The following is a 23,905-nucleotide window of genomic DNA, read 5'->3' as shown; positions in this document are numbered from 1 at the left end:
CCCTCCCCCTCTTCCTTCCCTCCCTCTCCCCCTTCCTCTCCCTCAACCAACATAACCAAAATGTCATTATTGTCCCTAATAAAATTAATAATTCCTTAACCCTGCATTGGGCACAACTGATCTCACAGATTCATTGCACACAAATTTTCAAGTATCTAACAGTTAAGTATCGTGACTCATCGCTTCCATATCTTCTCCCTTTACCATAACCTATCGCCAGTCGTGTTTGTGACTTAGTACAGTAAAGACGTATCTCATAGTGGCATCATTGTGTGCAATGAATCTGTGAGATCAGTTGCGCCCGACAGAGGGTTAATACCACCTACTGTCCAGTCTGAGCTAGATCTTTGAGGCCTCTCTGGCTCTGAATCTGTGACACAACCAGCAGCTGTGAGACCCTGTGCTAGTAGTGTCCAGGGGAGCCTAGGAGTGTGCTCTGATCCTTCCTTTGGGGCTCTGGTATCTATCATGGAAAAAATGCCTTCTGATAGGAGCTTTGAGTTGGGAGTCAGAAGCCCTGTCTTCTTGTTCTGGCCCTCGCTTATAACTTCTATTGTCCCATCATTGAAGTGGTGGTGTTTTCTAAAGGGCTCCTTGAATCCCTTCTGGGTCCATTATCCTCTGTCTGTGGGTACATGCGCGCCATGTCTGCTGGTGGGCTGGACTGACCCAGGATCCACTTCGGGCTGTGCCACTGATACTTGGTGCAACCTTGGGCATGCAGCTTTTTTATCCTGAGCCTGTTTTCCTGCCTTTAACAGGCTAAAAGACTCAGTGTTGCTACAGTTAAATGAGATGACTTCAGTAAATCTCTTTAGTGCCTGACACATAGTAGGTCATCATGGAACAATAGCATTGGTAAAGTCTGAATGCTGTTCTCAGTTGTGCCTCAGAGTCACAAATGTTTATTGAATGGATGATAGAAAGGTTAAATGGGGTGAGTGGTTGCCTTCCCCTTTGTACCAAGCAGAGGCGGTTGAGGCAGTGGACTCTGCTGGACTGGGAAAATCCTAACCCTCTTACCATTGTGGCTGAAGTCCATGTTCTCCCTGTGATGTTTCCTGGAGAAAAAGCTGGGTTTGGGGCCATCTTGGACCAAAGGAGGATAAAGAAAGATTAGGTGGGGGCCTCTTTGGTGCTAGGCGCTGTGCTCAGACCTCAGGCTGGTAAGCAGGGCTGCTGATGGAGTGAAGGTTGGAGAATGCAGCTGGGCATCTGGGTCTTGAGTGGTCTTTGAGTCAGACCTTGGGGCTAGTGAGGAGCTAGCTTCTGCAGTAACCCATATCAAGAGAAGTATTTATACATGTGTCCATCTAGCTATTTTCCCCAAATGTCTTCTGACCCTTTCCCCCATTGGGGCCTTCCGGTAAGGGGCCTGAGCTTACAGGAAGAGCTGACTGCTGGGGGTCGAAGACCTTTCCTTATCAGCACTATGGCTATACATTTCCCCTGACTGAACTGCCCTTGGATTTTCTCCATAAAATTTCAGAAGCCCCATGGTCTCTCCCTAGAAGTACATGGCCCCTGGGTCTCTCAGGCTCATCTGGAGTTTTCCCTGGGGCAGACACGTGCCTGGGAAGGGGACTTTCCTCATGCTTTCTGCTGCCCCTCTGCTTCCAGCCTAGCTTGGACAGGGAGATGTGGTAGTCGCCCTAGGCTCTGGTGAGAAGGCTACAGGTTCTAACTTCCTCCCACACATTGAACAGTGGAAAGAGCACATAACAAATGGTGGGAGTTGGAGTGGGTATTGCAGATATAGGGGCTACTCTATTGTTCTTTGACCCAAACTTTTTGCTAGGCATTCACCTGGGTGCTTCAGGTTTACCTGCAAAACGAATCATTATCCTGTGAGACAGGTGAGAAGATTGAGGCTCAGGAAAGGGAAATGACATGCTCAGGGTCATTAGTAGCAGAGCTGGCGTGAGGACACAGAGGTATTCAAAGGACACATTCTTTCTATGGCCCTAGGAAAGCCCTAGCTTCTTAGCTTAGCTGCCAACTGGCAGGGTGACCTCAGGATGTTCCTTGACATCTCTGGGCCTTACTTCTCCAACTAGGAGCCTGTGACCCTCTACTGTTGGGAATCCTGAGGCAGGTGGCTTTCTACCCTCTGTTTTGCCTCTGAGCCACTATCCACAGCTTGTGCCCAGTTCTCTCCCACCAACCCCTACTGGGGACTCGTGAGCATCAGCAAAGGCTTGGGTGGAGTGGAAGTGGGAGCCTGAGTCCCAGAGGTATCCTGTGGTCCACCCTACCTTTGCTGTGCTCAGATAACAACCTCCTGGAAATGTGAGTCTGCATCTCTCCTCCCTCCCTCTCCCCATATGGCTTTGACTCAGCAAAAACCTCTGGCCCTGCCCTCTGTCAGCAAAGTGGAGGCCACATGTGCATGTGTCTGCATGGGCCATGGGGAAGCAGCTGGGGATGTGCATGTTACAGTGATGGGACCCAGAAACATTAGCCTTGCCCAGTCCTTTGGGCCTTTTGTTCTTGGAACATGGACCATCAGCATTGGAGGGATGGATCTTAGATCAGTTTGAGTGTTTTGTGTTTTTTTTTAAGATTTTATTAGGGAATTGGGGGAGGGAAACAGTGTTGAGGAATTGGGGAAGGGATACCGCCAAGTTGTTGTCCTTTAATCTTAGTTGTGGAGGGCACAGCAAGCTCAGCTCCAAGTCCAGTCACGCTGCTCAGCTCAAGGAGCTGTGTTCAATTAGTTGTGGGTGGGCATAACCACCATCCCATGCGGGAGTCGAACCGGCAGTCTTGTTGTTAAGAGCACGCGCTCTATCCCCTGAGCCCCCCGGGCGGCAGCTCAGCTCAAGGTGCCGAGTTCAGTCTTTAGTTGCGGGTGAGCATAGCCCACCGTCTCGAACAGGCAACCTTGTTGTTAGGGGCACGTGCTCTCACCAGCTGAGCCATCCTGCCACATGTTGGCAGCTCAGCGGCAGCTCAGCTTGGGCGCAGCTCACTGGCCCCTGTGGGAATCGAACCGGCGACCCTGTTGCTCAGAGCTCCCACTCTTGAGCAAGCTCTTAACCAACTGAGCCACTCGGCCGGCCATTGACTGTTTTATAAATGGGGAAACTGAGACCTCAAGAGAAAGCCAGGACCCCGTTATCTAGGTCACATGGGCCAGTGTTAGAACATCAGTGAATGAGACCAGAAGGAGTCGATCTCCATGGGCTACCATGTGTACCAACTTCCCTGCAGTTTTTAGATTACCTGCAAACACCAAGCTTCCTTTTCTGTCCTCAGTGGAACTTGCTATCGCTCTTCTAGCAGGCAGACAGGCAGGCAGGCAGCAGCAGCCTGGTGGGGAGGCAGTTTCTCAGGTACTGCTAAAACAAATGGTAGGGCTCTGTACTTCAACTCCTTTAGGTAGTCCAGGCTCTCCTGTCTTGCTTCTCCACATAGCTCTTTCACAAAGTGAACTTGAGGAGGAAGAATTATAGAGGTTTAGGGGACCTTCCCCCCAGGCAGCAGTGGTGGGAGGTTAAGCAAGTCTGTTTAGTGCTATTGGTCCTCCCCACCTCCCACCAACCCCTGGCAAAGGCTAGGGAGGAGGAAGGGATGGTCCTCAGTTTTCACAGCCTCGCATCTTGTCCAGCCTTCAGCCTTTCCTGGTTAGTGGCAAGGGCATCTATTTGTTGAATGTGATAGTTGTGTGTAGTTGTGAGGGTTGTCGTGTGGGAATTTGGCCTTAGGGAACGTCTTTGGCAGGATCTGCTGGCTGTGTGTGTGTGCACATGTGCATTTCTGTGCTGGCGTCTCTGTGTGCTCAGAGAAAGGACAGAAATAGGGTCTGGGGAGGTAATGTTCATGATGACCTCTGTGGTCCCGGTAGAGGGTACAGCCCCTGATATATGTACTCTCTGCCCACTGCCAAGCCTTTCCAGCTGGTTCCTGCTTGTGCTGGTGGGGAAACTGAGGTAGACAGGATCAGGCCTGGCCTCAGGGAGTCGGGTGGCTTAGGTGATAACTGAATGGGAGGGGGGTGGTAATGTCACCTGGGGCATCAGTGCTTGAAGTCACCAGTTATTCCTTAAGAGCTTGGCCCCCTTTTCATCCTCCCAAATGTGTGACCTTGGGCCAGCAGTGCCATATTTCTGTACCTCAGTATCCCTCCTGTGTAGAGTTTTTTTTGGTGAGGATGGAATGAGTTGGAATGTAAAAAGGCCTTGGGGGAACCAATTGTAGTGTTGGAAGGGGGGACCCTCTTCCAGCTGGACTCTAGGAGGGGAGAGCAGGTGCAGATTGCCCACAAGTGCAGCGTCAGCAAGAGGCGGAGTTTCAGTTTCTAGCAAAACAAGTTCTCTGAATGCCCCTACCTGTACAGGTCCATTGGGCCCTTCCCCCACCTTGGCCTCCACAGGGAAGACCAGCCAGGCCTGTGGCCCCCTGTGATTTCTGGGAGGAGGAGGTCTTTCTAGAGGACAGGCGGGGCTAGCAAAGTCAGGCAAGCGCCTCCTCAATGAGGACTTCCTGTGTTCTTAGCCTGCCTAATATTGTTGAAAAGATCCTTCTACACTCCCTTATTGGGGAGGTGCTATTGCTCTGTGTCCTCGCTTCTGAGGAGCACATGTTCTTCTACATGCATGATCCCCAAAGTAGCATGTATGTTAAAATCAGTGAGGTGCCCGCCCCCAGCTGTGATTAAATACATGCACCATACCATCTATTAGTGCATCTTAGAATTGAGGAGGAAAGGTGATATCTTATATTTCACAGATAAGTAGATAAGGTCATACCTTACCCACCCTGAAGGACCCTGTTTTGTGAAACCATGTTATTGATTTAACATTAATATGGTTGCTAAATATTTGCAGTACGGGCACAGAAGTTGGATCTGTGGCCCTTTGGCGTCAGTAAAGCTGGAGAGCTGGTCCTGCCTGCACGAGGGACAGTCTAGACTCCAGGTTTGGGGCTTTCCTCTAGCTGAGGAAGTACAACAGAAATAAGGAACGGCTTAATCAGTGGTTGCAATGACATTCTGGCTGACTTGTGGGTGGCTAGCTACCTGAAGGAGGAGGAGTCATCTTCCTCATGACAAATGGAGCCCTGTTTCTTGAACACCTAGTATGCCTCAGATGTTTGGCAAACTGCTTTCTTGACAGAGCCCTATGAGAGGAAGAGGAGTTATTCTCCTCACTAGATGGATGAGGACATTGCAGCCCAGCGAGTTAAAGGCCTTGTCCAGTGCCACGCAGCTAGGAGGCAGCAGAGACTTTCTGCCAGGCAAAGGGAAATGGGGGGCCCTTGAGTTCTCCCCCAGCTCCCTCCCCTGTTTCCCAGTCCCCCCCTTTCCTCCATTTGCTTTCTGTTTGTCTTTTTCATTTTTTCCCCTTCCATTTTCTTGCATCCAGCATGTAGCCCAGGTAGATCTGTTACTTAGGCATAGAAATACTGGTTGATCCTTCCCTAGGAACAGCTCAGCCACCTCCCTGAGCCTGGCAGGCCATCCTCTGTTTAACCCCTTCACTCCCATCTCAGTTCCTGTTTTTTGCAGCTGCCCACAACATTGCCTCCTTGGCACCCAAGCCCGTTCTACAGAAATAGCTCATGAAGCAGCTCTGGCAGGCAGGCAGCCACAATGGGCTCTGTGGTCCTGGCTTCTAAGAAAGGTAGCAGCAGGGGGCCCCCAGCCTGTGCACAGGGCATGTGACTTGCTGGAAGTGCCGCTGTGGGGGGTGGGGGAGAGTGTGGCCACAGAACCCACATCCTTGTTTACATCGGTGATGGGGCTACCCCTTCCCGCCTTCACAACCCCCACTCCCCTTCACCCTCAGGTCCCTGCATCTCCAAGAGGACTTGAGAATAGGCATGGGCCCCATTTTGTATCTCAGGGCACCCTTTTTCTCCTTATCTCATGGAACCCTCTAGGGAGGAAAGGGAAGGGCAACGAAGGTGTTCTTCTGGCAATTCTTCATAGAGGTAGATTGGCTATCATGGAAGAACTTTGTCTGCGGTGTTCCCTGCAAGACCTGCCCCTGCCCCAGCGCTCCAGGGAGATCCCATCAGAGCAACGGTCTTCCAGGGATACAAAGGGAAATTCCCTCTTCGTCTTAGCCAGTGGGTGTCAGGCATGCCTCATCTTCAAGCCCACCTTAATTTCCCAGGGAGAAGACTCCCTGGCTTCCCCAGCCTGTCAGTCCACTCAGCAAACTGATTTCCTGCTCTATATTGGGCCCTGAGCTGGGGGTGGACGTGGATGTGAACTGGCCTCTGTCCTCAGTGTGAGTCCAGTGTGATCAGGTAGATAAAGTCTGTACACTCTTTTGCCAAATATGGTGATAGAGGTGCCTGGGAGCGAGGGGGAACTGTTAAAGAACAAATTGGTGTTTGACAGGTAGGCAGCCGAGGAAGGTGGAAGGAACATCCTGAAAAGAAAAGAGGGAAGGCACTTGTGAAGGTCCTCAAGCAAGGCAGAGAATCTGGTTCTTAATTTGACCAAAACTCTATGATGCCTGGACCATTTGGTCCACAGGCTGCCCTTCCTGAGTTAAGCTTGGTTAGGTGCATATGTGTCTTATCTCTCTCACTAGACTATGTGCTTCTTGTGGGCAGAGGGGGGATTTTACTCAACCTCTTTCACCTTCACAGTATCCTACATTCAGGCCCCACTACAGGGAAGGGGACATTGATTTACTGAGTGTCTGCTCTATCCCAAGCCCAGTGCTGGTCACATTACACACATTATCTCAATCTCAAAAGTAGGCCTGCCACGGAGTTATCCAGCTTGTTCCCGTTTTACACGTCAGGCAGGTGAGGCTGAGAATACTTGGGTCACTTGCCTCTGGTTATTTAGCTCACTAGTATCTGGTAGAACTGGGCTTAAAGCCCAGCTGTTTTCCTTTTTCTTCTTTTTTGTCCTTTTTTTTTTTTTTTGACCTACAGAGGCCATACTGACTCCGGGAAGTCAGGGAAACTAAATTCTAGAGTTCACTTTGTCACAGGCTGACCTTCTGTGTGAACGTGGTCAAGCCACAAACTGTCCCTGAGCCTCAGTTTCATGTTAAGAGTGAAGAGGGGGTGTGTCCCTCTCACCAGTACTCTCTTGTTGTTAAAGACTGTCCCTGCCTGCCTCTTTTTCCATGACCCTATTCCAGCCCACGAGGCCAAGAACTCTCCAGACCCTGGGGTAGGAAAGGAAGTTTCCCTGGTCCCCAGCCCTTCAACCCAAGGATGTTCCATGACTCAGAACCTTTCTCTGGTGGCAGCTCTGATCCCGGCCTCTCCTTTCTTCTGCCCCTACAGCTGACCAGGTGTATGGAGACCAGGACATGCACGAAGTTGTACGAAAGCACTGCATGGACTATCTGGTGAGACTGCAGAGACCTTGGAGTAGGGGCAGAGTGGGAGAACCTCCTCCCTGCACAGACCATGACCTTCTGATCTATTCTGCAGATGAAGAATGCCGACTACTTCTCAAACTATGTCACAGAGGACTTCACCACCTACATTAACCGGAAACGGAAAAACAACTGCCATGGCAACCACATTGAGATGCAGGCCATGGCAGAGATGTACAACAGGCCTGTGGAGGTGTACCAGTACAGCACAGGTACTTCTGTGGTGGGTAGGTGAGCGACCAATCGCAGCTGGTCTGAGCCTGCCCTCCCCGGCCCACTGTGGATGTTCCTTCTCTTTCTTTGCAGAACCCATCAACACATTCCATGGGATCCATCAAAATGAGGATGAACCCATCCGCGTCAGCTACCATCGGAATATCCACTACAATTCAGTGGTGAATCCCAACAAGGCCACCATTGGTGTGGGGCTAGGCCTGCCATCATTCAAACCGGGGGTAAGTGAGTCCCCATGCCCAGGATCACTGTTGGATTTAGAGGCCAGAAACCTCTGTTGGGGTCTCAGTTCAGCCTGTAGCCCACAGAAACGTCCTGTACCTTCTCTGAGTTGCCCCTGAGGTCTCACCTCTGTAAAATTAGGAAGTCAACCAACGTGATCTCTCAGGGCTCTTTTTGTGCTCTCAGTTTGCCTGTCTGAGCTAGCTCGCTCATCTTTTGTGCCTGTTGAGGGTTGGCATTTTGGGATATGGAATCATTTGGGAACCATGAGCCAGGGCTCAGTCTGGGTGTCTTGGCACCTACGTGGATCCTCCTCTGAAACTCAGCACTTACAGAGCTGTGGTCACAGAGATTTGGAGTGCAGGCCTGGCACCACCACTTACAGACTGTGGGACCTAGGGCTGGCAGCTTGGCTAATACAGAAAGTGCCTGGTACTGGGCCTGGTGCCTAGTAGGTGCTCAGAAGGTGGCAGCACACTTTCTCAGCACACACTGGCAGATTCTCATTCTCTTTCATAAACAGTTGTATACTGGGGGTTTTGATATCTTCTATTCAGGTTTCACTTCCTACAAACAGAAAGTGCTCCTGCCTCGTTTTAGGAAACACACACCCTAACACCAACACACCCTGCAATATAGGTTTATATTTTCATTTTTTTTGTCTTTGTTTTTTCTTTTTAATTTTGTTTTTTAAGTAAACTTTTAATTTTAGATTTACAGAATTATCGTGATTAGAGAATTCCCATATACCCACTATGATTAACATCTTATTAGCATAGTACATTTGTCACAGTTAAGGAGCCAATATTGATATATTAACTAAAGACCATACTTTATTCAAATTAGCTCAGTTTTTCCCTAATGATCTTACCTGTTCCAGGATCCCATCCAGGACCATATTACATTTAGTCGTCATGTCTTTTTAGGCTCCTCTTGGCTGTGACAGTTTTCTTGTTTCTGTTTATAGACTCTATAGTTTTGCCTTTTCTAGAATGTTATATAATTAGAATCGTATAGTATGTGTTTTTTTTCAGAATGGCTTTTTTCACATAGCATTATACATTTAAGATTCATCTATGACTTTTTGGGTTTTGATCACTCATTTCTGTTCTTTTTCTTTTTTAAAAAAATGTGACTGCCTGAAGTGTTTTTTTTTATAGACTTAATTGTTTAAAACAATTTTAGGTTTGCAGAAAAATTGAGAAGATAGTACAGAGTTCCCATATAGCCTCCTCCCCCCTGTACACAGTTTCTCTATTATTAATATATCAGATTACTATGATACATTTGTTACAATATATGAACCAATATTGATACATTATTATTAACTAAAGTCATCATGTCTCTTTAGGCTCCCTTGTCTGACGGTTTCTCACACTTTCATGTTTTTTGTTTGTTTGTTTTTGTTTTTTACTTTTATTAACATTTATTAGATGTTGAATTTACTCCCGGGCCATAAGTTTTTGTTTTTTCAGTTTCTTCTGGGAGATCTTTTTCTTCTGTGCAACCTCCTCTTCTGGTTTAGGAACAATTTGTTCCTTTTCAGTTAGGATCATCTCAATGTGGCAGGGAGAGCTCATGTAGGGGTTGATCCGTCCGTGAGCTCTGTAAGTTCTACGCCGCATCTTGGGAGCTTTATTTACTTGGATGTGCTCTATGACTAGAGAGTCTACATCTAAACCCTTAAGTTCAGCATTACTCTCTGCATTTTTAAGCATGTGCAGTAAAAATTCTGCACTCTTTTTGGGCCACCGACCCTGCGTCCAACCCCACTGTTTGGCCTGGGCACACCTCCCAACACCACCATTGTAACGACGGAAGGGCACACATTGTTTTTGTAATGTGACATCCTTTAGATACTTGGTGGCTTTTCGGATATGCATACCCTTGATGGCCTGGGCAGTTCATGAGTGTTCTTAAAATGAACCCATAGATTCGAACCTCTCGATTTACATGATTTTGTGGGGTTCTCCGGATCAAGAGAATAGCGAACCATTTTGAGAGGTCACCTCAGGCCGCTTTCGGGAAGAGCACACTTTCATGTTTTTGACGACCTTGACAGTTTTGAGGAGTATTGGTCAGGTATACTTGTAGGATGTTTCTCTTTTGGGATTTGTCTGTTTTTCTCATGACTAGGCTGGTGTTATATGTTGTAGGGAGGAAGATCACAGTGGTTAAGTTTCATTCTCATCACATATCAGCAATATATACTATGAACATGATTTATGATTGTTTTTGTTGACCTTGATCACCTGGCAGAAGTAGTGTTTGTCAGGTTTTCTCCACTGTAAAATCATTCTTTTCCCTCAACCCCTTTTCTGTATTGGAAGGAAGTCATCATATACAGCCCACACTTAAAGTAGGGGTTATGCTCCATTTCCTTGAGGTCAGAATATCTACATAAATTGTTTGGAATTCTCCCTGCAAGGGAAATTTGTCTTTTGTCCCCCATTTATTCAATCATTTATTTATATCAATATGGACTTACAGATATTTATTTTATACTTTGGGGTATAATCTAGTGCTTTTTTTTATTTTGATGCTCAAATTGTTTTGGTTTTGGCTATTGGAAGCTCTCTTAGTTGGTTCCTGCGTCTCTTTGATATACTCCCATGGTGGTGGTGTGTTTTGTTTCTTTTTTCAAATTTTTGGTTTTTTGTTTTGTTCTTGTTGTTTTTTGAGAACTTCCTTACTTACTTTCTAGCACTAAAGGTGCTCCAGGCTCATCTCGTATATTTTCTACCCTGGTCCTACAACCAGCCATTTCTCCAAGGAGCCCTGATTCCGTTGATTGGAGAATATTATTAGAAACCAAGATCAGGGTGCTGAGTGTGCCACAGGGGTGTCCTTGCTTCTAGGCTTTTTCAGCTGACAGAGTAAGGAGATATATGTGTGTGTATACTAACCTGTGTGTTTACACATATCTAGAAATATTTCTATATGTAACCATCTGTGTCTATGTGAAGCTACAATTAATGATATCTCCAGCTGATAGGTACTGCCTTGTTTTAATTTGCAATTTTCTAATGACAAATGGTGTTGAGCATGTTTTCATATGCATATTTGGCATCTGTATCCTCTCTGATGAAATTGTGTGTTTAGATTTTTTTTGCACATTTTAAAATTGTCTTGTTCTGATAGAGTTTTGCATACTTTTTGGACTATTAGCCATAGGTAAAAAAAGTTAAATTTTATATCATTACTTCATGCACACACACATTGGTGTGCAGTGTATATATGCGCATTAAAATGTTAGAGTTTCGCTAAACAATACTTAACCTTTATTCCTTGGGATATGCTCTGATATTTTTTATTTTGTTTTTTAAAATGCTGTTGTATCTCACAACCTGACAAAGTGCACTCTCATACAGTGTCCCACAATTCATAGCACCTAAGATCATGCTGATACTGTCCCCTCATCCCTTAAATACCTGACTACCACTTCCACTCTACGCACACACAGCTAACTTGTCAGGTGATCTTTCCTCCTTGTTCCATCTGGGCATAGGTAAGGAAGGCCTCAGCATTATGAAACTGAGTCATCATTGGGTGAGACTTTAAATTCTGGCCTAGGCTGGAAGGCACCTGACTGCCCCAGACTTACTACTTCAGATGAGGTATCTTGGAGTCGGGAGCAGGGCTTCTAAGTGTAGGCATTTGGAACTAGTCCCACCACCCAACCCTGCCTTCCCCTAGTCCCTGATGAATAGGCAGCCTGTCCAGGGGGGCACTTAGTAAGGGTACCTGCTTTCCTGTCTCCTCTATTTTGGGCCTGTGGGTCCACCTCCCTGAGTCAGTTCAGGCTCTTGGCCACAGTTCAGAGTGTCACCCCACATCCCTGTTCCTCCCCCTTTTGCAGTTTGCAGAGCAGTCCCTGATGAAGAATGCCATAAAAACATCAGAGGAGTCATGGATTGAACAGCAGATGCTGGAAGACAAGAAGAGGGCCACAGACTGGGAGGCCACAAATGAGGCCATTGAGGAGCAGGTGGCTCGGGAATCCTACCTGCAGTGGCTGCGGGATCAGGAAAAACAGGCCCGCCAGGTCCGCGGCACCAGCCAGGTGGGTCCTGGGCTCTGTCACTGGCTTTGCCAAGAACCCATTACTTTCTATGCTCTGCCCCCAAACAGGCAGGAAAAAATTAAGCGGTTTTGACATCTGGGAAAAAAGGAAGCTCCCAGCCCTGTCTGTACCTCCTCTTGGCCTTAGTCTTGGCATTGTTCTTTAGAACTCTCGATACTTGTGTAGAACAAGCCCTTAAGGAGTAAGGGAAGGCAGTCATTGGTAGTGACATATAGGATTGATGGATAGTTTCAGAGGGACAAGCTTTGTTGAATGTGCTTGTGTGCCAGGCTCTGTGCTGAGGGTGTAAAATCAGACACAGCCCACTCTACCCTCAGTAGTCCCTTTTCTCTTGAGTTAGATGCATCAGTGGGGCCCTTGACCCTGACTCAGAGACCAGTGGAGATGGGGGGCTCTGGTTAGTCTTCACACTGGAAGTTTGAAATTTTTAGGGCAGGGAGTAGGCAGGATATACAGACATTTGAGGAATCACAAGGAGTTTAAAGTGTAGATGTTGGCAAGAGCTGAGTAACTTGTTCAACAAATATTTATTGTAGGTCTGTGCCCTGCACTGTTCTAGGTATGGTATACAGAGGCATATTGGTGAGCCAGGCAGGCCCAGATCCCTGTTCTTTTTTTTAAGATTTTATTGGGGTATAGTGGTAGATTAAGTCAAAGAGCCATGGTGAGGACTTTGGCTTATACTCCGAGTGAGGCAAAAGTCATGGAGGGTTGTGAGCAGAGGAGGGATGGGATCTGACTTAGGATTTAACAAGATCCCCCTGGCTGCTGAGTGCAGAACAGAGTTTGGGGGTCAAAAGTAGAACAGGACCAGCAAGGAGGAGGCTCAGTAGTCCAGGCCAGTGCTGATGGCGCAGGCAAGGGAGAGGGAGCGGAGGAGGACTCTGGATCTGTTTTGAAGGTGGAGGTAGCAGGTTTCCTGTCAGATTGGCTGTGAGGGTGTGAGGGGTTTAAGGAGCTTACCTTCATCCTGTGGTCCATTGTGTGACTGGAGTCATGGTGGCCTGTGTAGAAGCTGTGTCACAAGTCAGGATTCCGGGAGGGAGCAAGCCCTCAAGGATGGGGCAGAGGAGGGTTGCGACTATTTTAGGTCCTTACTTCCTCCTCTTTCCCTCCTGCAGCCCCGGAAAGCCAGCGCCACGTGCAGTTCCGCCACAGCAGCTGCCTCTAGTGGCCTGGAGGAGTGGACTAGCCGGTCCCCACGGCAGCGGAGTTCAGCCTCATCACCCGAGCACCCTGAGCTGCATGCCGAGCTGGGCATCACGCCCCCTTCCCCAGGCACTGTCTTAGCTCTTGCCAAACCTCCTTCGCCCAGTGCACCAGGTCAGTGACTTACTGACAAGGTGCATGCAGGGCTTAGGAAATGCTGCCTAGGTCCTGGGCCCTGCCTCTGACTGTCCATCCACCCCAGGTACAAGCAGCCAGCTCTCGACCGGGGCCGACCAGGCGACTTCCCCCCTTGTGTCCCTCTACCCTGCTCTGGAGTGCCGGGCCCTCATTCAGCAGATGTCCCCGTCCGCCTTTGGTAAGCCTTCTCTGTCTAGGAGTCAGGGGCCAGCTGGGAGTTGGGGAGAGATTGAAGAATCAGTAAGTCCTGAGAGGGGAACCTCTGAAGACTATGGCCATCTCCCCAACCAAAGGGAATCTTTCAGGTCCAAGGGATCTGCCCCAGATGGGTTCTGAGTGGGGTTTCCTAGGCTCAGAGGAGCCTTCTTAGAGATAGGAGTGAGAGGGGCCTAAATGGCATCTCTAGAGCCAGGGATCAGCGAAGGGCGAGGAGAAGGCAGGCTAAGGGTGCTCCATCATCCTTTTTCCCTTCCTTTGTCCAAGCAGGTCTGAATGACTGGGATGATGATGAGATCCTAGCATCGGTGCTGGCAGTGTCCCAACAGGAATACCTAGACAGTATGAAGAAAAACAAAGTGCACAGAGATCCACCCCCAGACAAGAGTTGATGGAGACCCAGAGACTGGAGACCATCTCCCAACCCCTACCACTCCTGCCCTCCAGTGCCACCCCACCTTCTTTGGCTTTCTTCCCTCTTGCCTTCTTCCTCCTTCCCTCTCTCCCTTCCTTATTCTCCTCCCTACTTCCCTCTTGCTGGCCCATCCCTGTGCCCCGTCTCATCGCTGCCACCACCACCAATTGTCTCTTCGCCAGCTGACGTGCCCTGTTGCCCCTTGCACAGCACCATCCCTGCATTCCACAGGGGACTTGGGCAAAGGTGCCGAAGGTAGGCGAGAGGCACACAGAGACAAACCAACTGGCAGCCAGGCAACCCCTGAGGAGAGACATTCAGACAGAGGAAAGCGTCCCTGATCCCCATTCCTTCCAAGATCAGAAAAACTTGTCACCCCACCTCCACAACAATGCCAGGGAGGTGGGAGAGGAAGAAATGGGGAATTCCCTTTCCCAGTACCCCAAGAATCTCTGAGCCTTCAATGTTGGATTTTTTCTTTATTAAAATGTACTTTTATCTTATAAAGTCAACCATTCAAAAACGACAGACAACAGCATTGGCTCTATGAAGGTGGCATCTCTCTGGTTTGGGGGCAGGCAGGCCATGGGGCACGGAGAGGGCACAAAGATGCCGTTGCTGTCTCTGGCCTCCAGCTCTGTGGAGGTGGGCAGGGCCTAGAATATGAGCCAGGGCCAGGGAGGGGGGCCGGGGGGGGCAAGTGTCATGTGGGCTTTGGACAATGAGACCCTGACCTCGCTGCATTCCTTTTGCTTCCACCGCCACTACCACCACCACCACCACCACCAGTTTCTTTGGAATCTTGGGGTGGGGGGCACTTTTGAGGATCATGACCGCCACCCAGGATTTGAGTGTGGGGAGTGGGAGCAGCCTTGGCAGATGGGGCACCCGTGTCCTGCAGGTGTTGACAAGATCCGCCATCTGTGATGTCCTTGGCACAATAAAACCAAATATCAGTTTCCCCGGAGCGCCTCTGTTCTGTATGGGCCATAGTGGGCGAGGGTGGGCTCTGGTCAGAGGCGGCAAGGGCACAGGCCTTGGCTTGACCTCTGAGGGCTATGCTCTCTAGTAGGGTCTGTCTGGGGGCCTAGAATTTGTTCATATTTGATTCACCGTTGCCGCCAAGAAAGCTCCATTTTTGCCTGCTGCCCCTGCCTCAGTACTGGCACGGGATGTAGCCTGCCCACCTTATTTCCTGGGGAGTGATGGGAGCAGAGGACGGAGCTTGAGGGCAGGGACTGAACTTCCAACTTCCTCGGTTTGTCTCTCGCCATAAATGTTGGCTCTTGTGATTGTTTGATGAGGAAATGCTTTGGAAAGGTACAATGGATGCTTCATAATATGAGTTTAGTGGAAGTGTCCATCGGGGCCTCCCCCACCAGGTCTTAGAAGCTGAGGAACAGCTGAACTTTTTTTTTGTTCACATCCCCGTCCTCTGACACTTCGGGGTCACTGACCTTCCTAGGGGTAAAGCCAAGGTAGTGAAGGATGGCTGGCCCCCAGGTTTTGTCAAGTGTCTTGTCTTACTGTGCCTCAATAATGGGGCCCCTGTGGAAGAATGCATTCCAGCTCTGCAGGTGAGGGCATGGTTGGCAGAGTGGTTATCCACGGTGTGTCTGGAATCCACTGGTCAAGCATGTGTATGTTGGAGAGTTGAATTGAAACATGCCTCAGCTTTTTCTAGTTGTGTGGCCTTGGTCAAATCACAGGCTCTCTCAGTTTCAAGTGGCCCATGTGTACGACGAGTGATTAAGGTCTACCACCTCATGCTCTCTCTGGTTGTGAGCATTGAGAGAGTGCATATGGTCAACATAATGATGGCACAGTGCCTGGCACATTCTGAGAGCTCAAATGTTAGCAAATATTTACTATCCTGTTGAAGGTTATGCACAATTTGGCCCCTGCCTACTTCTTGCCACTCTGTCCAATTTCCTTGGCCTCCTCCTGGAATTTGCTCTTCCCTGGCCCAAGCCCCCAGCCTTGTCTTTCAAGATGTGTAGAGGGTCACCTTTAGAGAATCCTTGTGTGACCCATGCACATTCTTGCCTCTATCTATAAACATGTCTTTACTCTTTCCCAATAACTGTACTATCAAACTTCCTGGGCAAGGGCTATGATGTCTGACTTATCTGTATATCTCTAATATCTGCACCCCCACCAGGACCTGGCAGGCTTACAGTAGACCCCTAATAAATGTTGTATGAATAAGGGAGAGTACATGTGTGTATTTGCTTTTTGGGTGTTGTCTGTGTGTGTGTGACTGGTGAGTACAAGTCTTTATGCGCATCTCACCGAGAGTTTCTAACAATGTGTGACGGGGGCTTGTTTCCAGCTGTGTCAGATGGTTCCTGAGTGTGGGACTGTCTCTTGACAGTTTGTGTCTGTTTCTGAGATGAATGCATGTCTGCGTGGGTCTATGACAGTGTATCTGTGGTTTCTTTCTGGTGGGGTGGATGTCTGTTTGTATTCCTGTGATGGATTCTGGATAGCAATTTCTGAACAGTGTCGGTGACTGCTGCATGCCTATGGGTGTATGTGTCTCTGTGACTCGGTCTACCCACTTGTGTTTTTGTGACACTGCCTATCTACTGGGGGTGCCAAAAAAATGTATACAAGTGGACACTTTGGCCAGCGTTGCTCAAGCAGTAGTTGGTGGTAATCAGAATGTCTGGACGCTGATGGTCACCACTTTGAGTACCTCTTGTAATTGCAGAAGTCAAACGTGACTTACATTCATCTTTTGTTATTGGTGTATATTGAGTATCACAATTGTAATACAGTTTTCTTAAAATGTGTACACATTTTTTGTTTGGCACCCTCTGTATGTGGCTCTTATCACATAGGTAAATGTCTGCTTTTGCAGCAGTGCTGTGTCTCTGGAATGTCTGTGTGGCTTCCTGTGACAGACTCTGGGTCTCTCATTTCTGGGATAATACAAGTCTTTCTGTGACAGTGTATGTCTGATGGTGCAGTGCCAGTGTCTTTGTGATAAGTTCTGGCCGTGTGTTTGACAGGACATTTCTGTGTCACTGTCACATGGTAATGTAGGTCTACGTGAATCTCTGGAGTGCCTGTCTTTCTGTAACTGTATCTCTGTGTCATTCTGGGACACGATTCTCTTTTTGGCAGCATGCCTGCCTGACGGTGGATGTCACTGTCTTTGTGACAGTGCATGTCTGCATGTGTGTCTAGGACAAGTTTACACGAATGCGATGGTATGTGTTGGTGTATATCTCACATGGTACATCTGTGTGTCTCTGAAGTGCATGTCTGTATGCCTGTGACATGAGGCCTGTTTTCCACAAATTTGTGACTAAGGGTTTTTTATCACTTCTTGGAGCTCTCTCAATAGCTGTCTCATCTGGAAGCACACCTCTAAGCCACCACCTTTCTGGCTTGCTCCCACTCCTCAAGAACCATTCCCCTGCCATTCCAGATTCTGGACCTGCTGACTGGGCTCATGGCCATGTCTAGCCAGGTCTATGTTAAGGGATCCAAAAACACCCCACAGGCCGCCGCTTCAGGGATGCAGCCCTTTGACCAGCGCATCCCCCGCAGTGGTGGTCAGGGGGTTACCCCTCCCTGGCAGCTGGACAGGTTCTTCCTGGATCCCTGGCTTCGGTTTCAGGGCGGAAGCCTTCGGCCGCCTAGAGGGCCCTTGCCCTTTGTGAGAAGCACCCTTCGGAGAAGATCCTGGATAGCCTCAGGCCGGGATTCTTAGAAGCCAGGCCTGGCATTATCTCCGCGCTAATCTCGAGGCAGCAGCGGCAAACCAACTTCCTAGGAAAGGAGGGGGTGCAGTTATTTTTTTAAGTTTATATCTATATATACACACACGTATATATATATATTTATAAAAACCCCGTGCAACAACCAAAACATGCGGTAGCTGCAAAGGGATTCCCAGAACCGGTTTCATCTTCGCGCGCCCCCTTCATTTGCATACAGGCCCTACCCCCACGGAAGATCCGGGCACGTATTTGCATAAGAAGTACTTGAAACATTGAGGGTGGTATGCAAATAAGGACTGGCTCCGATTGGCTGGGGTACAGCAGGTGCCGCGTCCGGATTGATCAAAGCCAAGTGGGCGGGGCTGTTGCTCAGGGCGACTCTCTCCGGAGGCGCGTGCCCCGGTTCAGTAGCGTTGGGGCTGGCGCGCTCGGCAAATCTTAGCGGTGCACCGTTTGTGGGCGCTTCTGGGCCACCAGTTTCCCTGTCTTCCACCCTGGCGCCTCCTAGTCCTGGCTCCCCGGCCTCGCTGCCCCAGGCGTCCACGCCCTGCGGGCTCAGCGGGCTCAATCTGCGCAGCGCCTCCTCCATGTTGAGCAAACCTCTTCAGGGGCTCGCTGTGGCCCCCGTGACCCCCACGCCGCCGCCAGGTGAGCTAGGCTTCCCTACCGCTACCAGGCCGGGAGGGCTCAAGCAGTGGAGGGTGGCGCGGGGCGAGGGGGTAGGGGTCGTGGCGGGGCTCTGCACGCGGCCATCCTGACTTCCTCGCCTCCGCCTGCGTAGGAGGCAAGGATCGGGAAGCGTTCGAGGCCCAGTACCGACTTGGCCCACTCCTGGGTAAGGGGGGCTTTGGCACGGTCTTCGCAGGACATCGCATCACAGACCGACTCCAGGTATCCGCCACGAGGGTCTGTGGAGGGTCAGGTGTGCGTGTGGCTGAGGCGGGAGGCCCGGACTAGTCAGCGGATTGACCGGGAATGAGCCCACAATGTGTGTGTGGTAGGGTCTTGAGAACCGGGACCCGGATTGCTGGGGGCGTTCGAGTGCGCGCGCCCTCATGTGCTTGTATGTGTGTGAGGGGGAACGACTCAGGTGGGCTTATGGGGGAGGGGCGTGTGGGGGAGGGGCAGGAATTCCGGAGGGCCAGTGAGTGAGACCAGGGAATGGGGGTCTTGAGGACTCTACATCCTGGGATCCAGAGTATGTGTATATGTGTGCGAAGGTGGGGACCCAGAACTGAGATTTAGGGGATTTTGGAGGCAAGGGGTCCAGTATGGAGTCCTGAGGACCAGGACCCCGGGACAGAGTTGGAGCGTCCTGGGGCTGGTTGGGAAGATGGAGCGCTTGGGGTGTGAGGAAATTCGGAACTCAGGAAGGACCTGGAGTGCGCGCTCCTGAGAAGGGAGATCCCAGGGCTGAGGGCGGTGGGGCTGAGGGCGGTGGGAGAGGTGAAGTTGGTCCTGGGGACTTGGCGGGCAGGGGAGAAGCCCCGGCTCGTTGAGGGTCGTTGTGTGGTGTGGTTGGGGCCACAAAGACTTGGGTGAGGCTCAGCACTGGGAGGCTCCGGGGGTCATCTGCCGGCCCCCTTACCCCAGCTCGCTTCTCCAGGTGGCCGTCAAAATGATTCCCCGGAATCGCGTGCTGGGCTGGTCCTCTGTGGTGAGTATCTTTGGGGCCCTTCCTGACCTGGCGGCGCCATGGCTAACGATGGGCTCACTCGCCCCCTTGCCTTTCTACAGTTTGTGTGCCTGCCCGGGCCCTGTAACGGCGAAATCACTCCTCCCAGCCCGTTTACTCGCCTGCGGTGACATCCACACCTCCACACAGTTCTGACTCACCCCAGATCCCCTAGAGCCCTGGGGGATCTAATCCCCTCTAACCCCCCTTTCTCGTCCTCCTTCCAAACACTACTTCAGGGGCTGCCCGCAGGGCATGCTGGTGGGGAAAGGGGGGCAGAGGTCAGTGGTTGCCATGGTGACGGTGGCTACTTCTCTGCTGTAGCGTGCTAACGGACAGCAGGGTGGGTCTGGGCCAGTTGTAGAGGCGGGAGCGCCCCCTGGCGGGATCTGGGAAGACTGCGCCTGCGCAGTAAGTAATTTTTACCGCCGTGAGAAAACCTGTGAAGCTGTGCAGGTCGGTGGAGTTGCCAGCAGAGGGCCCACCTCCGGTAGGAGGGCTGCTTCTGGAAATCCCATGTCCCACGTGGGGCTTCTAGAGTGGAGCAGCTTTTGTGGCCAGTAACATTTATGCCTTTTATTGAGCACCAGCTGTATGCCTCAGGCTTTGCTTCATTATAAAGGCTTACAGGGTTCCAAGTCCCACTAGTTAATTAATTTCATTCAATATGGTTCTAGGCACTTAGCAAAATATATTTATTGAGAGCTTCATTTGTGCTAGATCCTTTTCTACTAATTGCTTTCACCTACATAATACCTATTTAAGCCCTGTCCTGTTACCAGGCACTGTTCTAGTGCTTGAGCTATGTCAGTGAACAAAATAAACCATTACACAGTATTGATATTTAACAAACATTTATTGAGCACCTACTGTGCATAAGGTACTATTCTAAACTTGTGGCTGCTCGTTCTCGGGTCGTGAAAGAATTCATGCGTCATGCAGAAATACGGACGGAAGATTTATTAAAGAGAAGGGTCTGCTGGGCAGAGTCCACTGGAAACGACTGCAAACGACTGTGTCCAATCTTGTCTGAAGTTTTAAATTTTCTCAACAGGATGTAAATTGCTTTGCCCTGTAGTGGAATTTTCTATTGAGTTCGCCTTTGTTCCTTTAGGTGGGGGGAGGTGCAGTTAAGCTGTTTATCGCCACCTTTGCATATGTTATGTAGATTTAAGTTGGCGCCAGGAGTGGATCCCATACAGATGCAAAACCGCTCCCAAGTCCCAGGGCCAGCACTGGGGCTAAAGTAAACAGAACCATTGAAACTGCATATTAAATGTATAGGAAGCAGAATCTTTAACATTTGCCGGAAATGCAGCAAAGAAGGAAAACAAAGCTTTCAAAAAGTCCCAAGCTAAATTAAACTTGTTAAATCAAATTATACCAGAGCTCCAAATCTCATAATAGATTTAGTACCACCATTACAATCCTCCCTATCTCATCATAAACTCTTTGGAGATGTCAGTGGACAAAACAGTTAAAAATTTATGTAATAGTGTCTTTCATTAAGAACCACTTTTATTCAAATATTTACTGAGCTCCTATTATGTGCCAGATGTGCATAAGCTTTTGACCTGAATCACTTTCCCAATGGCTGTGAGTTTGAGCCCTTAAGATGAGGACACTGAGGCCCAGGGAAGGAAGTGGTTTGCTCAAGGCCACACAGTCGGGAGGCTGAGGGGCTATGATTTAAGTTCAGGTGAGAAGTCAGCCTCAGAGCTGCTGACCTGATGTCTGTATTCCCTTTTCTCTCCCTGTTTCTGCACCCCCCCCAGTCAGACTCAGTCTCGTGCCCACTGGAAGTGGAACTGCTGTGGAAGGTGGGTGCAGGTGGTGGACACCCTGGTGTGATCCGCCTGCTTGACTGGTTTAAGACACCAGAGGGCTACACGCTGGTCCTCGAGCGGCCTTTGCCTTCCCAGGATCTCTTTGACTATATAACAGAGCAGGGCCCATTGGGTGAAGACCGAAGCCGCTGCCTCTTTGCTCAGGTAGTGGCAGCCGTTCGGCACTGCCATGCCCGTGGAGTTGTCCATCGTGACATCAAGGATGAGAACATCCTGATAGACCTCCGCCGGGACTGTATCAAACTCATTGATTTTGGTTCTGGTGCCCTGCTTCATGATAAACCCTACACTGACTTTGATGGTAAGGCTTCACTAAAACTCAGTGGGGAGAATTTTTAGCTTTTAGCTTTATGGCCTGTGGACCTTTGCCCTTCAGTGCTGGGGTATCCTGTAACCCTTGATCTATATTGCACCTTTATAAGGTTCTTGATTTTAATACTGGGCATTCTCAAGCCTTGCCCTCTGTTAAAGTCCCTCTTCTCACAGTGCCCTGACCTTCCTTGTTCTGGACTTTTATGCTGGTGAGGGGATCCTGTTATTGTCCTAAGTGTTCTTTTCCTGGTAAGGGGATCCTGCTGTTATCTTAACTGCTCTTATTCTGATGATGAAACCCTGCTATTATATTTAAAGACCTCCTATTGTGGTGAGGGGACCCTACTCATACAGTATGTTCTCTTAATTCTGGTGTGGGAACGATACTTCCTGAGGAGGGTGGGATGGGAGAAGGGCATTATGAGAGAGTGGTCTAACCTCTGGCTTGTGTGCAGGGACAAGGGTTTACAGCCCCCCAGAGTGGATCTCTCGTCACCAGTACCATGCACTCCCAGCCACTGTCTGGTCACTGGGTATCCTCCTCTATGACATGGTGTGTGGGGACATTCCCTTCGAGAGAGACCAGGAGATTCTGCAGGCTGAGCTTCACTTCCCTGCCCATGTATCCCCAGGTGAGGCCCTCACTGGACCCAACCCAGTGGACTCCATCCCTCCCAGTGACTGGTGCTCACAACTAACTGCTAATCCCCTGTGTGTTTCTGACCTGCAGACTGTTGTGCCCTAATCCGCCGGTGCCTGGCCCCCAAACCCTCTGCCCGACCCTCACTGGAGGAGATCCGGCTGGACCCCTGGATGCAGACAGCAGCTGAGGATGCTCCCTCCAGCTCTCCTAAAGGGGGTCCCACTCCTTTGGCCTGGTCCCTGCTGCCCTAATTGGGATGGCCATCCCATGGCCATGCCAAAGGGACAGAAGGACATCTGTTGACCTGGTTTTACAGGCCATCACAAATCCAGTGTTAACTAGGGTCAGAGTTTGGGGATCAGGGGTCAGAAGAGATAAACCAAGTCTGCCCAGTCCCCATCCCAATTCTGCTAAGGAGCCCTCCCAGAATTTACGGTTTCTTATCTGGAGGGACTTCTTCTCATTTTGCTAAGGATGTTTACTTGGTTGAAGTTACTTCCCTTCTGAGTCCCAGGACTCTTACTCTGATTTGTTACAACCCTTACACGGGCACCTCCTGCTACCACCACACAAACTTAGTTCAAATGCTCTAACTTGGGCAAGGGTGCTTTCCTTTGATACCCCAGCAGCTTTTACTTTAGTAAAGGGACCCTTTCCTCTAGCCTAGGGTCCCATATTCAGTCAAGCTGCTTGCCTACCTCAGCCCAAGGTTGCTTACTCTGGGGGAGGTAATGCCCTATTGTTATCCCAGGGCTTAAAAATATTTTTTTTTAATTTTGTTATTTTTATTTTTTATTTTTTTTTGGTGAGGGGGACCCCACTGTGTTATTCTAAGTGCTCTTATTCTGGTGAGAACCCTACTTCCATAATTTGGGAAGGAATGGGAGATGGATACCACTAAAGTCCACTAGGGTGGAGGGGTGTGTTTTTGGGGGGAATGGGGTAGGGGAAATAAGTCTTGTTGTTTGTTCACCTGGGGCCTCCCCCATGTTTTTTGGATTCTTGCTGCCTCCTTCTGAGCCAGGATTGTCCAGTTGCTGAAATGTAAATACTTATGTATTGGGAGAAGGGAGCTCCAAATGTGTCATCCTCTCCCTTCTCCCCCTGCCTGGATTATTTAAAAAGCCATGTGCGGAATCCCACTATTTAATAAACTTAATAGAATCACAAGTGACCGGCCATTTGTAGTTGTAATGGGCATTTGTGGAGCATCTACTGCATGCTGAGACAAAAGGGAGATGGACTGGATCTCAACTCTACCCTCAGGAAGCCTCAGCCTTGTGCCATCCTAAAGATCTTTTATGGGTTCATGTAAGCAAGACCACAGAGGAAAACTTGACAGCACACACACACACACACCTGCTTTCATGTAGTGCCCAGTATGTGCAGAAGGGCTCAATTGGAGAGAGACATTGAAGACGTTTAGGACACATCTCCAATTAAAGATGGTTAGCTCGGGCAGAAAAAACGGCTCCCAACCCTAGGGAGAAATCTCTTCCTCATGGGAGAAGAAAAGCCCTTTCACGGCACTGCTGAGGGTGGGGCCAGGGTTGAGCGCACACAGGAAACTTCCCAGCCCTTTGATTTCTAGTAACATCCAGAGTGTAAGGCGCCTGTTTTGCCCTTACCTTTTCGCCTCTCCCTTGTCTTACCTGCTCATCCCTCTCATCTCTGCTTCCTCAACTCTTGATTTACCTGCCCTGCCCTCTACTATCTTGGTTTCACTTGTCCCAACCTCAGCTGTACTCTTGGCCTGTTTTCAAAAGCTAATCTGTAAACCTCAGCTGCTGGCTTACCTGTCCCCTTCTCCCTTTCCATCCTCAACGG

At 49.6% G+C, this 23,905-nt stretch overlaps 2 protein-coding genes and 1 pseudogene across 3 annotated transcripts in view; 2 read left to right on the top strand and 1 right to left on the bottom strand.

Moving 5' to 3' along the window:
• The window catches only part of OTUD5 (OTU deubiquitinase 5), a 26,206-nt gene extending 11,375 nt beyond the window's left edge, over positions 1-14,831 (top strand). Inside the window, exons 3-9 of the mRNA XM_019629670.1 lie at positions 7,258-7,322; positions 7,408-7,564; positions 7,659-7,807; positions 11,668-11,871; positions 13,014-13,215; positions 13,304-13,417; positions 13,726-14,831. Of these exons, the coding sequence (XP_019485215.1) occupies positions 7,258-7,322; positions 7,408-7,564; positions 7,659-7,807; positions 11,668-11,871; positions 13,014-13,215; positions 13,304-13,417; positions 13,726-13,847 (1,013 nt within the window). The 3' untranslated portion in view covers positions 13,848-14,831. The remainder of the gene's footprint in view (positions 1-7,257; positions 7,323-7,407; positions 7,565-7,658; positions 7,808-11,667; positions 11,872-13,013; positions 13,216-13,303; positions 13,418-13,725) is intronic.
• Positions 9,251-9,848, bottom strand: LOC109374808 (60S ribosomal protein L17 pseudogene; annotated as a pseudogene).
• Positions 14,832-17,959: 3,128 nt separating the features above from the next.
• Positions 17,960-23,267, top strand: PIM2 (Pim-2 proto-oncogene, serine/threonine kinase). Of its 2 annotated transcripts, XM_019629640.1 has the most exons (6): positions 17,960-18,249; positions 18,383-18,492; positions 19,208-19,258; positions 21,052-21,424; positions 21,891-22,067; positions 22,166-23,267. In XM_019629640.1, the coding sequence occupies exons 1-6, from the start codon at positions 18,189-18,191 to the stop codon at positions 22,327-22,329; spliced, it is 936 nt and encodes a 311-aa protein (XP_019485185.1). In that variant the 5' UTR covers positions 17,960-18,188; the 3' UTR covers positions 22,330-23,267. The 2 variants fall into 2 exon arrangements, with proteins under 2 accessions (XP_019485185.1, XP_019485184.1); XM_019629639.1 differs by lacking the exons at positions 17,960-18,249; positions 18,383-18,492 and having other exon boundaries at positions 19,241-19,258; positions 19,339-21,424.
• Positions 23,268-23,905: the final 638 nt, after the last annotated feature.

The sequence above is a fragment of the Hipposideros armiger genome, unplaced genomic scaffold (assembly GCF_001890085.2).
Source record: "Hipposideros armiger isolate ML-2016 unplaced genomic scaffold, ASM189008v1 scaffold_862, whole genome shotgun sequence".
In the NCBI taxonomy this organism is placed as follows: Eukaryota; Metazoa; Chordata; class Mammalia; order Chiroptera; family Hipposideridae; genus Hipposideros; species Hipposideros armiger.
This window is presented reverse-complemented; position numbering and strand designations above follow the sequence as displayed.